A 13,979-nucleotide genomic window follows, 5' to 3' on the forward strand; every position below is an offset into this window, starting at 1 on the left:
TCCCTACTATATACTCCACACAATTGAGATTTTCAGAATCTCTTAATTCAGAAGTAATTTTAATGCTAACTCTAAAGGCGTCCTGCCTTTTGCCAACTGTGTGTTATCAAATGGAAGGATATCTATGCAAAAACACCTATAAATTAAAGCCCTCACCCTCATTTATAATTATCTTATTACATACATTGCCAAATACACTTAATTAGTCATATATCATATTTTTTTTTCTTCTCTAGTAAGCTAGATCATTCATTCTCTTGACCATGTCTACTGCTAGGAAAAGCCGTGGTCGCCAAAAGATTGAGATGAAGAAGATGAGCAATGAGAGCAACCTCCAAGTCACATTTTCCAAGCGCCGTGGTGGGTTGTTTAACAAAGCTAGTGAACTTTGCACACTCTGTGGTGCTGAAGTGGCAATCATCGTGTTTTCCCCAGGACAGAAGGTCTTCTCCTTTGGCCACCCAAGCGTTCAAACAATCATAGATCGTTACCTCATGCATGCGTCCATGCATAGCTCTGGCACCATGCAGTTCATCGAGGCCCAGCGAAGTGCTAGTGTGTGTGAGCTGAACGAACAGCTCACACGAATTAGCAATCAGCTGGACGTCGAAAAAAAACGTAGCGATGAATTGAGCCGCCTTCAGAAAACTGTCATGACACAGTTCTGGTGGGCTTTGTCCATTGAAAATATGGACAAGACCCAACTTAACCAACTGAAGGCGGCTTTAGAAAAACTCAAGAAGAGTGTTATGTACTATGCTGAAAAGCTCCATATTCAAGGCATTGTTGCTAACCCTCCTCAGCCACTCCTTGGTTTGCCATCTTCAAGTGATGTGGTGCATCACCAACCTCCTTTCCCACCACCAACAACTCATCATGTGTCTCAACTATTTGCTTCTCATATTCGTCAACCTCTGATGCTTAACGGCGAGAACCGTTTGATGCATAATCCCATGTTTGCTGATTGGAGCATGTTGCACCAACATGGTTTTAACATCAACACTGGTATGGGAGGATTTGGAAATATGGGTGGATTGTTTTGAATTTCTATTATTCATAACAATAAATATTATAAGTACTACTTTTACTTATATTTTTTGTATACCTTCTTTTTTTTGTATTAAAAGTGATTAGTATAAAACTTATCCTTTATAATATGAATAGAAGATATACAAAAAAGTATTACAAATATCATTTCTTTGTTCTAGTTTATGTTAATCTCTATTCTAGTTTATGTTAATTTTTTTAGCTTATGTAGAAAATAAGTCTAATTAGTTTCATGTTGTTACATGGATATAGGACCTATTATTAGGGTTTAGGATTCATCTCATCTTAGCAAGCTAGCTAGCTAATTGGTCTTGAACCATATATCTTCATGTATTGTTGATTGTGGCTATCATTTCTATTTTAATTTTCAGTTGCGATAGTGTTGCTCTATATGTATACTATTCTTGTTGTGGTTAAAATAAATTAAAGGTCATCTTTTATTAATAATATTTTCCATATCCTTTAATTTTGCAATAAGTTTTAAGTCCATCAGAAGTCCTCAATGTATGATGAGAGAATTAGAAAATAAGAGTTTTGTGGAATTGATGAAATATTTAAAATTTTTTAGTTTCAAATGATAAAACTCATAAATAAATTTAAATTACCAAATTACCATTAAAAAGTAATCCTTCAATTGGGAAAATAAGATAAATTAGATAAAATCATATTATAACCCATCAATTTGACAGACTTAACAAATTTTTTTTAAATTACTATACACAATATTCGCACACAGTATATTAAAAGCTCTTTTTCAACCGCTAAAGATCGGAGTTGGTGTAATTTTTTAGGAGGCAAACATATTTTATCAATAATCATTTCAGTTTCAATACCTTTCTTATGGGGCCGGGGCTACATATTATATGGGCTTCAACTGGGGGAAAGAAAGAGGGAAAAAGGGTGCGACTCAATCAAGTTGGATTAGTTTAATAGTTAATTTATTAATTTGGTTAAGCGAGTTTCAAAAATTTAAATTTTGTTTTATGTATGTAGTAATTTATTGATCAACAATTCATTAATCGATAATAAACTCTTAAATAGAACTTTAATTTACGATGGATTAATTTTTATCTTACGACTAGACTAAGAGATACTATAAAAAAAAAAAAAAAGCTAATGTGGGTCATGACCTTCCAGTATTTTCAAACTTGATTATATATTATATGATGTCTTAGTATTTGACAATGTATATTACATTCTAGTGGTTGATTGATGATATTATTATACTACAAATATATATGGGTACGGTTCAAACTCCACTTCTTACACTTTATATTCATTATTTTATTCACCAATGAATCTAAAATTTTTTTGTTGTTCTTTCTATTTTTTACCTTAATTTTTACATCTATTATCAATTTATCATATAAAAAATACTGTAATTTTTATAACAACTCCTAACTGAATATAATAAGAAAATGTATACATAAAATTAAATTATATTAATATTTATTTTTTTTATAATATTAAAATCAGAACATGCTAAATAAATTACATATTGTATTTATTAATTTATTTTAAATGCATATATTAAAAGTATTAGTGAAACTGGTCAATACTATTCATGCTATATCTTTATAATAATAAAGGACAAAAATGAGAGTTTTATGCGAAAAAACTTTGATATAAATGAGTTTTTTAAAATTTATTTATTTATGAATGATATTAAAATATGAAATTCTTATTTTTTTGGTAAAACTTTCGATTTTAATATGATACTTGAAAATTTTTAATTAAAAATAATAAAAAGCCAATATCACTAAATATATAACACAATATTTAATTTATACAGTTTTTTATTTTTGACCCTTCATAAGGTTTTTGGATTTGCCACTAAATCCAATGAAATATATAGCACTAAAAACTTGATTAAAGAATCATACCAAAAAAAAAGGACAACCACAAGTCCTAAATTAAATTAATCAATTCTGTGTGCGAATATTGTGTATAGTAATTTAATAAAACTGAAAATAGCCAAAATATAAACCAATAAGAATTAGATTAATAGTGAAATTAGTGTTTAAGATAATTAGATTTTTAAACTCATTCTTAAAAGATTTTATCAATCAAATTAATCCTATAAAAATTATAAATTAATTATTTTTATCCTTCAGTCATTCATCAATTCATAGTTTTTAACAACGATGGATGATATGTAATGTTAACTTACATCATACATGACACATAGTATGTTTAATTAGACACTAGACAAATATATTTATAGAAATTTATCAATTTAGTATTGTTAGATTATATTAAGATTATGCTTTATATAATTAAAAAATAAACTAAATTGATAGATTTTCATAAATATATTTGTTCAGCGTCCAATTAGACATGTTAGATGTCATGTGTATTGTCAGTTTATCTTTTATATTATCAATCGTTGATATAAATTATTAATTGAGTGATGAAAGAACAAAAATTCTTAATTTATAATTTTAAAAAATTAATTAATTGATAAATTTTTTAAATATAAATTTAAAGAATGAGTCATTTTTTAGAGATAATTTTAACCATTAATTCGATAAGAATTGCTTATCATGATGTATGTATGAATTCATTTATTCCAAAATTAAATATATCGTATATGTACCGTATTTTGTTATTAATCATTAATAAAAAATTCCCTCCGTTGAAAAAAAAAAAAAGCGAAAATGGAATGAAACACTTTAATACATTAAGGTTTGTGTTTGTTTTAATGAAAATAGATATGCCTCCACAGAAGAAAAACATATTTGGTTAGCCAATTACTATTACAATCTTTTAAAGGATCGAGAGAATTTCCATTTTTGCAAATAAATCAAACATTAAAAGGACCAATCATGTATAAACATTGTGTTGATTGAAAAATAATTCCTATGAAAATATCTTATCAGAAAATGTCTTTTAGGAAATAATTTTATGTTGATGATATATGTTGAAAAACCAATGTCATACAAATGTTTACGTGAGGCAACAAAATTTACTCGATAGTTACTATCCATTTTTATGTGGCGGTAACCTTAAAGACAAACCATTATAATTTACGAGAGTCCAACTAAGATTATGCTAAATAGCAATAAAGAAAATTAACGCGTTGAGTGTAGTTTTTGATAAGCATTAAGAGTGCAGTTTTAAACCAGGAATTGAATGTGGTTAAGATATTGTAGAAGTAAAAATCCATTTTTCCTATGGCTACCAATAATTCCAAGGAGGAGGTTTATTTCATCATTCAATCATGTATTAAGATCAAAGATTATGTAACTTGCTCGTTTTGGGGTGACAATAAAAATTCATAAAACAATAAAATGGAAAATTAATTGACTTTGTTTCTAAGAACCAAAGATGGACTATATATGTATATATATCTCTCTTGTTAGTTTCCACTCAAGGAACCCAAAAAACCAAAGAGAAGTAGAATCATTTGGGTTTCTCTTTTCTCTTGTTCTTTCTCTCTTGGTTGTGTTCATAGCTTTTGAAGAATGTCTAAGAAAAAATCCAGCTTAGGTCGCCAAAAGATCCCTATTGAGAAAATTCCAAAAAAGAGTCACTTGCAAGTTACATTCTCTAAGAGGCGGTCAGGGCTATTCAAGAAAGCAAGCGAACTTTGCACCCTTTGTGGGGTCGAGATAACGATCGTGGTTTTCTCTCCGGCGGATAAGGCCTTCTCCTTTGGCCATCCGGAGGTAGAATCTATAATCGATCGTTATCTCGTCCTGAACGCTCCTCACGAGTCTATATCGAGTACTCAACAACTGGTGGAGGCGCATAGAAACGCCAATGTCCGGGATCTCAATATGCAACTTACACAACTGCTTAACCATTTGGAGATGGAGAAGAAGCGTGGGGAGGAGCTTGATCATGTGAGGAAAGTGAGGCAGAGGCAGTTTTGGTGGGAAAGCTCTACTGATGATCTTGGTTTTCATGAATTGATCCAACTAAAGGCCTCAATTGAGGAGCTCAAGAAGAACTTGGCAAAACATGTTAGCAAAATCATCATGATGGACCAAACCAACATGGATTCACGAATTATTGGGGTTAATAGTAATAATGGATTACTTAATCGTTATGATCATGCATTTGATAACAACAAATCTGATGCTGCTGCCTTCAATGTTGCTCCTACACTGCCTCCTCCTAATAACAATGCCTATTACATGGGTTTTCGTCATGGTTATCTTTGAAAATTCTCTTTCCAAAAATGAGTATATAGGAACGATCATGATCTTGCATTTCATTGTTTTATTATTATTTGTTTGGTTTATTTTGGGATCCGAAGAAGTGAATCATCAACTGGTACCTCACTGGTTGTTTGTTTAAGATTCCTATAAATTGCTTTCTTATTTGAAATAAAAGATGTATATATGTTCATTGTGGTTGGAATTATTAAATAATTTGTCCTTTGATGTCATGGACTACTTTGTCCCCAAGAATAAACTTCACTTTTTTCTTGCTGTTATGTTACTTTGTTGGATATGTAGATTTAATAATAATAATAATAATAATAATAATAATAATAATAATAATAATAATAATAATAATAATAAATGTATGCTTGAAATGGTTACATAGTAGAGAATATATATGTTCTTTCTAGCTAGGACAATGGTAACACACTAACACTAACGTTTCAGGCTTTAATAATGCTTTAACTTCCTTTTTTCAAAGAATCCAAATTCTTTAGCTAGAAAGAGAGCATCATGAACTTAAATAAATTCTTAATGTTTATCATTGTATTTTTAACTCTTAAACAGTGAATTATTTCTATTTTGATAATGTTATCTATATATATAAAAAACAATAAAAATAATTGGCATATATAGAAAGTATATTATAAAAAAATAACAACGTTATTACTGATTAATAAAAAAATTAATTCACCATGTCTAATTTTTCTATAGTATTACCAAAATAAAAATAATAATGTATGTACACAACTACTAACATTAAGTAAAAGTGGATTACTCTCTATAGTGAAATTGGAATGTAACTATTGAATGCATTATCATTGTCCAATAGACCAATACAGGTCTAAATTTTTAATTCTCATATATGCTACAACACTGATGGCATTGAAAGTATATTTTTTCCGGTACAATCAAAGAGATACTGTGAAAATAAAGCACACATGCACCATGTGAGTTGTCCTTGTTTATTGGAAGATAGTTAGCAACTAAATGCATACTGTGACAAAAATATACAGTAAAATCCTAAGAATTAATGTCGATTTTGCAAAAGTCAAAATCTTTCTCATTATTAGAGCAATCTTCAATGCTTGGACAGTTTCTCTTCACACACTTTAAAGTTTAAAGGTTACATTCAATATAAATTTTAATTTCAAATCAATTCAATTATTATAAAAAGTCAAAAATGATAGTAAAAAATTATATCATTGGAATTGCTGTAACAGTTTATTTCAGTTTGAAATTAAATTTTGATATCAGTTTAATTAATAGGATAAAAAGACACGTCTGCAATAAACGATAAGTAAAGTATATGATGGTGAAAAACATTTTAATGGCATACATTTCGGAATGACACACATAGGTCAATAACGGATACTAAACTAGGGAAATCTTATGAGCAACAAAACGATGCTACTAAGATGAACAACACACGCAAACAGTTCACAAAGGTTGAAACGATAAAAAGATCATCACGAATGCCAAACAAGGGCCGAGAATCAAGTCTTCTAATAGTCCTCGATATCATCATCTCCACCCTCAGCAGACTCAGCACCAACTTCTTCATAATCCTTCTCGAGGGCAGCAAGGTCCTCACGAGCTTCTGAAAATTCACCTTCTTCCATACCCTCACCCACATACCAGTGAACAAAAGCACGCTTGGCATACATGAGGTCAAACTTGTGGTCAATGCGACCAAACACCTCAGCCACACTAGTAGAGTTTGAAATCATGCACACTGCCCTCTGCACCTTGGCAAGATCACCGCCCGGAACAACAGTAGGTGGCTGGTAGTTAATACCACACTTGAAACCAGTGGGGCACCAATCCACAAATTGAATGGTGCGCTTGGTCTTGATGGTGGCAACTGCAGCATTGACATCTTTGGGTACAACATCACCACGGTACATGAGACAACATGCCATGTACTTTCCATGACGTGGATCACACTTGGCCATCATGGATGACGGCTCAAATGCACTGTTGGTGATTTCTGACACTGAAAGCTGTTCATGATAGGCCTTCTCAGCAGAGATAACTGGTGCATAGGAAGAAAGCATAAAGTGGATTCTGGGGTATGGGACCAGGTTGGTCTGGAATTCAGTCACATCCACATTGAGGGCACCATCAAACCTCAAGGAAGCAGTCAATGAAGAAATCACCTGAAATTATAAACAAAATGAACCATCAATCCAAGTTCACATCAGAAAAAATCAACTAAAAAAGCAACAATAATCAGAGGTGCAAAATTGATACCTGCGACACGAGGCGGTTGAGGTTGGTGTAGGTGGGACGCTCAATATCAAGGGAGCGTCTGCAGATGTCATAAATGGCTTCATTGTCCAAGAGAACAGCAACATCAGTGTGCTCCAAGAGGGAGTGAGTGGAGAGGACACTGTTGTATGGCTCAACGACAGAGGTGGACACCTGAGGAGAAGGGTACACTGTGAACCCAAGCTTTGATTTCTTGCCATAATCAACTGACAGGCGCTCAAGAAGAAGGGATCCAAGCCCGGATCCAGTGCCACCACCAACTGCGTTGAAGACCAAGAAGCCCTGAAGACCAGTACAGTTATCAGCAAGCTTCCTGATGCGATCCAAGCACAGGTCTACGATCTCTTTACCAACTGAGAGAGAAAGAACACAACAGATACGATATCAGACATATCACAATCACACAAACCAAATTAAGATAAAAAGGAAAAAGAAAAAGCTAATAGCATTTGAATATCGATACTTACTGGTATAATGACCACGGGCAAAGTTGTTGGCAGCATCTTCTTTTCCGCTGATGAGCTGCTCAGGGTGGAAGAGCTGACGATAAGTTCCAGTCCTCACCTCATCAATGACGGTGGGCTCCAGATCTACAAAAACAGCACGTGGAACATGCTTTCCAGCACCAGTCTCACTGAAGAATGTGTTGAAAGCATCGTCACCACCGCCAACGGTGTGGTCACTTGGCATTTGCCCATCAGGCTGCACAGCAATTCGATTCCAGTGTTTAGTTAGTCAGGGAACAAAACAAATCTTATACAGAACACCTTTAGAAGCCTCGAGAGAGAAATTAATGTTTCATTAAATTAAAATTACTAAATTACAAGTTTAGAAGTAGCTAGAAATGATTCCCTATACAAATCCTCGAATAAAATGAGCTAAATTATCAGGTGCATCGAGCTCAGATAAGATCTATACACAAGGATTAATTCAAATCTCTCTTAAATTTTCTACGGATCCTAACATTAGAGAGTAAATTCCGAGCCAATATCAGCTTTCATAGACAGATCATAGTCGAAATGTTACAGATCTACACACAAATCGAGCAATGCAAGAATAAACTAAGGCAGATCTAGCAATACAGGCAAACAAACTTTGAAACAACAACGCGGATAACGTAGAAATCCTACCTAAACGAGAACAAAAGAGCTCAAATTCACTTAGATCTATTAAGTCAGAGCAAAACTTAAGGTGGAAAATGAAGAGAAAATGCTTAATAGAAAATTGAAAAACAGATCTATAGATAAATGAAACAAAAAGAGAAGTAATGTTGCAGAGAAGGAAGGAAGGAAGGAAGGAAGAGACATACGCCGATACCGTGCTCGAGACAGTAGAGCTCCCAGCAAGCATTTCCGACCTGGATACCGGCCTGACCAATGTGAACGGAGATGCACTCTCTCATCTTCGCAGATCAAACTACACAAGAAACGAAATGAAGAGAGAGTATAGAGAACGAGAGTTGAAAGACAAAGAAGAGAGAAGGCGTTTATGAAGACGCCTTCTTCTGAGAAGCGGAGATGGGATAACACAAATGGAATGTGTGCGCCTCTCTGAGAGTTGGGTTTTATTTATAGTAGAGTGAGATAAGAGAGACAACTATGGTTAGTTGGGAATGCGGGACGGACGGCATGGGTTGAGATGTCTGTTTCCAATTGGCTCCACGGTAACCTAACCTGGTAACCATGGTTAAACAGCCTTTCTCTTTTCCTTTTTTTCCTCTGTTTTTGAATTTTATATTTTTTGCCGCCCCACTTTACCGGTGTTTAAATTGAGCTACTACCAAGTGGCTCAGTGGCCGGCGTGCGTATCTTAAATTGGCCACTGCCGTTTTTGTTTTTTTACCGTTTATCGTTTCTGGATTGTCAATTTTGAAATTCAAAACCATGTACGGGCCAAAACATTTTAAATGGGGTTTATCTAAGGGGTTTATTTAATTCCGGTGGGGCCAAAGATGAAAGTTGTTTGCCAAATTCATCTACCAAATTTATGTGGTAAAATCTCATACTGTTACAACTAGGGGGCAAATCGGGTCGAGTTTGTTGGGCCGATCCGCAAAATTTACAAAAAGAGCGGATTGGGTTAGGATTTGGAGTCCGCCAAATTAAAAAAATTCGCCAAACCTGCACGCCAAATTGGCGGATTTTGGCACGACGGGGCGGACCGGTCTGTCGAGCCGATGATTTTTTTTATTAAATAAAAGAGTGATTATTATTATAAAATTAATAATTATAGATTTTTTAAACACTTTTTTTCATTTTTTGCTTTTATTCTTCTTTTAGTTATTTATTTTATTTTACAATTTCGTATATATGCTCAAATTATGTGATTTATTTTTTAAAATAAAGATAATTCTATTAACAAATATTATTTTGAACAATTTTATTGAAGTTAAAAATAAAAAAAGTAAAAAAAATTAATATTATAATTCGACTATTTTTTATTTGTATTTGATTTTTTAATTATTATTTTTTGTTAATTTTAATAAATTTTATTTTTCAAAAAAAAAGAGTCAAGTGGACTAGCTCGCCAACCTGTCAATCCGCCATAAAGCGGGGTGGGCTAGCATTTTGAACCCATTTTAGTTGGCGGGGCGGGCTGGTCCGCCCCGTTTATGGGGCAGGCCTAGGCGGGGCGGGGCTAGTTGGGGCGGGCTAGCCCGTTTTGCCACCCCTAGTTACACAACAAGGATGGATAAGGACGGATGCTCATTTATGGGTTGATCTTATTTTCTATGCTGAAAAGAGCAACTTCTCATAACAAAGTACAATTAATAAAGTTTGGAAAGTAGAATTTGTTTGCCTATAAAAACATGATCGAGGCAAATAAATGTTACACACACAATTACAAATACTCTCCTTTCTCTCTCTCTCTTTATAGCAATAAAATTATCTTCTCTCTTTATACACTATTAATAATATCTCTCTATCTATCTTTACGATACTGCATATAAATGTATAAATTATTTATCGAGCTAATTATATTAATATTAGAGTTTTCTAGTTACATGTCTTTATTTTATATTTAGAACATCTTCCTTATTTATTTCACAACACGTTATCAGCACGAGACTCTGATCAAATTTTTAGGAAGACTCAGGTAACAAATTTTCATTATGTCGAAACTCTCTCATATTGAATTCAATACTCTTGATATATCTGGAAACAATTATTTATTATGGATACTAGATGCTGAAATCTATCTTGATTCAACGGATCTTGGAGATACCATTAAGGCTGAAAATAATGTATCCCAGAAGGATAAAGCCAAGGCCATGATTTTCCTTCGTCGTCGTCTTGACGAAGGATTGAAAAATGAATACCTCACATTAAAAGATCCTGCAGTTATGTGCAAAGACCTTGAAGAAAGGTATAATCATCAAAAGACGGTGATACTTACTCAAGCCCGATATGAATGGACGCACTTGCGTCTACAAGATTTTAAATCCATAAATTAATATAATTCTGCAATGTTTCGAATCACCTCACGAATGAAATTGTGTGGGAAAAAGATAACTGATAATGATATATTGGAGAAAACTTTCTCGACCTTCCATGCCTCGAATGTGCTCATGCAGCAGCAGTATCGAGAAAAAGGCTTTAAAAAATATTCTAAGTTAATTTCTTGCCTTCTTGTTGCTGAACGCAACAATGAATTACTTTTAAGAAATCATGAAGCGCCCAGCTGGCGCCGCCCCATTTCCTGAAGTAAATGTGGCAAATCATTACCCCAGAAGAGGTAAATGGCAAGATTTTGGCAACAAGAAAAATTATAGAAGGAAAAGAAATTATGTTCAAAAAAAAGGATCTCACCAGAAGTGGGATAAAGAAAGGAATAATGGGCAAATTAAATCAACAGAGGATAAGTATTTCCGTTGTGGTGGAAAGGGTCATTGGTCGCGTACCTGTCGTACACCAAGGCACCTAGTCGATCTTTACCAGACATCTTTAAAAAAAGACGACAAGGCAAAAGAGTCGAATTTCATTTCAAATGATGTTGAAAGTTTCCCCACTCATTATGATGTATCTGATTTCTTTGAGGATCCTGAAGAAAATATTGGTAATTTGATCAATGATGGAATAATTTAATATGTGAGATTGTTAAGTATTCATGTAAATAAATATTATATGAAACTTATTGTTAAGTTTTATTTTCTATGTATTTGAGTTTCAAATATGATGTATATAAATAATGAAATATTAATGTTCATGAATTTTGAAATAATTAAATGTGTCAAGTTTTAAAATAAAATTTTAGTATATGATATTATGTACATTGTTTCTTAGAAAAATAATTCTAATCAAGAATTCAATTTGACTGTGCATGTATTATTACTCATTTTATTATTATTTGTGTTTGAAGAGAATGACAATGACATATAGTGAAGATATTTGCCTTGCGGATAGTGCAAGTTCGCACACCATTCTCAAAAGTGATATATATTTTACCCTTTTTGTGCCAAAAGAAGAATGTGTTAATACTATAATTGGCTCAGGCAATGTGATTGAAGGCTCCGGAAGAGCTATAATTTTGTTTCCCGGAGGAACAAAATTCATAATAAATAATGCACTGTTGTCTACCAAGTCTCGAAGAAACTTGTTGAGTTTTAAAGATATTCGCCGAAATGGATATCATATTGAAACTATGAATGAGGGAAGTCATGAGTATTTATGTATCACAACTCATGATTTAAATAAAAAGGTTATATTAGAAAAGTTGTCCTCACTTTCATCTGGGTTGTATTATACCAAGATTAGTGCAATTGAATCACATGCCACTGTAAACCAGAAGTTTACTAGTCCAAATGAATTCATAACTTAGCATGATAGATTAGGTCATCCGGAAACAATCATGATGTGGAGAATTATTGAAAACTCCCATGGGCATTCACTAAAGAACTAGAAGATTCTTAAATCTAGTGAATTTTGTTGTGCTGCATGTTCTCAAGGGAAATTAATTTTAAGGTCATCACCAATAAAGATTGGATTTGAGTCCCCTGAATTCCTAGAAATGATTCAAGGTGATATATGTTGACCTATTCATCCACCATGTGGATCTTTTAGATATTTTATGGTCCTAATAGACACATCTTCGAGATGGTCACATGTGTGCTTATTATCTTCTCGCAACCTGGCGTTTGCGAGATTACTGACTCAAATTATTCGATTGAAAGCACAATTTTCAGAAAATCCAATCAAAGCAATTCGTCTTGATAATGTTGGTGAATTTATTTTCCAAGCTTTTGATGCTTATTGTATGGCTAATGGAATAAGTGTTAAACATCCAGTAGCTTATGTTCACACACAAAATGGGTTAGCATAATCACTTATTAAACGCCTCCAATTGATTGCTAGACCCTTACGTATGAGAATAAATATTCCAACCTCGGTTTGGGGGCATGCTATTTTACATGCCGCAGCACTTATTCGTTTGAGGCCAACGAGTTACCATCAATTCTCTCCTATGCAATTAGCTTTTGGCCAACAGCCAAATGTTTCCCATTTAAGAATATTTGGGTGTGCGATATATGTTCTCATTGCACCACCTAATCGCACCAAAATGAGACCTCAAAAAAATTAGGAATATATGTTGGATATGATTCTCCCTCTATAGTGAGGTATCTTGAGATACAAACTGGAGATATATTTAAAGCCCGATTTACGGATTATCTTTTTGATGAATCAAAATTTTCAATATTAAGGAAAGAGAATAAGTTTCCTGAAAAGGAACTTAATTGGAATGTATCATCGTTGATGCATTTAGATCCTCGATCAGGGCAATGTGAACTAGAAGTTCAAAAGATTATACATTTGCAAAGAATGGCAAATGAATTGCCTGGTGCATTTTCCGATACAAAGAGGATAACCAAGTCGTATATACCAGCGGAAAATGCCTCAATTCGAATTGATGTCCCAGTTGGACAAATTGCCATCGAAGCAAATACACGCCAGAAGCGTGGCAGGCTTGTCGGTTCCAAAGACAAAAATCCTCGAAAGCAAAAAGAGGTAAATAATATTCCTGTTGAAAAAGACATAGTAAAGACACCTGCAGTTGTCCAAAATTTTAATATAGTTTTAACGCCAGAAGACGTTCATGTACCTGAAAATTGTGAAAATGATGAGATCTCGATAAATTATGTCTTTACATGAGAGAAATGTGACCGAAATAAGACAATTGTCAATGAAATATTTACATATAATGTGGCATTAAATATCATGCATGAAAATAAGGATCTTGAGCCAAGATCAGTCGAAGAATGTCGACAAAGAAATGATTGGCCAAAATGGGAAGAAGCCATGAAGGCTGAATTAGACTCACTTGCAAAACGTGAAGTCTTTAGACCTGTAGTCCGTACACCTGAAGATGTAAAACCTATTGGATACCGACGGGTATTTGTGAGAAAACGAAATGAGAAAAATGAAGTTGTGCGCTATAAAGCCCGACTTGTAGCACAAGGTTTTTCACAAAGGTCCAGTATAGATTATGAAGAAACGT

The 13,979-nt window shown here is 33.5% G+C and overlaps 3 protein-coding genes across 3 annotated transcripts; 2 read left to right on the plus strand and 1 right to left on the minus strand.

The window, feature by feature from the left end:
- The first annotated feature begins 263 nt into the window (after window positions 1–263).
- On the plus strand, window positions 264–1,043 carry LOC130950201 (agamous-like MADS-box protein AGL62). Its single transcript, XM_057878730.1, has one exon. It carries the CDS (start codon window positions 264–266, stop codon window positions 1,041–1,043), a length of 780 nt encoding a protein of 259 aa, XP_057734713.1.
- Window positions 1,044–4,511: 3,468 nt separating this feature from the next.
- Window positions 4,512–5,292, plus strand: LOC130947285 (agamous-like MADS-box protein AGL62). Its single transcript, XM_057875944.1, has one exon. It carries the CDS (start codon window positions 4,512–4,514, stop codon window positions 5,211–5,213), a length of 702 nt encoding a protein of 233 aa, XP_057731927.1. The 3' UTR covers window positions 5,214–5,292.
- A 1,214-nt stretch (window positions 5,293–6,506) lies between these two features.
- LOC130948425 (tubulin alpha chain) lies at window positions 6,507–9,028 on the minus strand. Its single transcript, XM_057877143.1, has 4 exons — window positions 8,797–9,028; window positions 7,955–8,189; window positions 7,470–7,840; window positions 6,507–7,375 (listed from the first exon to the last, which is right to left on the minus strand). The coding sequence occupies exons 1-4, from the start codon at window positions 8,887–8,889 to the stop codon at window positions 6,722–6,724; spliced, it is 1,353 nt and encodes a 450-aa protein (XP_057733126.1). The 5' UTR covers window positions 8,890–9,028; the 3' UTR covers window positions 6,507–6,721.
- Between the last annotated feature and the right edge of the window lie 4,951 nt (window positions 9,029–13,979).

Source organism: Arachis stenosperma, chromosome 9, assembly GCF_014773155.1.
Source record: "Arachis stenosperma cultivar V10309 chromosome 9, arast.V10309.gnm1.PFL2, whole genome shotgun sequence".
Taxonomy (NCBI): domain Eukaryota; kingdom Viridiplantae; phylum Streptophyta; class Magnoliopsida; order Fabales; family Fabaceae; genus Arachis; species Arachis stenosperma.

Excerpts from the sequence above, each read along its gene's own strand:
- LOC130950201 (XM_057878730.1), top strand. The coding sequence starts at position 264 with ATGTCTACTGCTAGGAAAAGCCGTGGTCGCCAAAAGATTGAGATGAAG.
- LOC130947285 (XM_057875944.1), top strand. The coding sequence starts at position 4,512 with ATGTCTAAGAAAAAATCCAGCTTAGGTCGCCAAAAGATCCCTATTGAG.
- LOC130948425 (XM_057877143.1), bottom strand. The coding sequence starts at position 8,889 with ATGAGAGAGTGCATCTCCGTTCACATTGGTCAGGCCGGTATCCAGGTC. Across the intron at positions 8,190-8,796 it reads GTCTCGAGCACGGTATCGGC|CCTGATGGGCAAATGCCAAG; the intron begins GTATGTCTCTTC and ends ATTGCTGTGCAG. Across the intron at positions 7,376-7,469 it reads TCAACCGCCTCGTGTCGCAG|GTGATTTCTTCATTGACTGC; the intron begins GTATCAATTTTG and ends TTATAATTTCAG.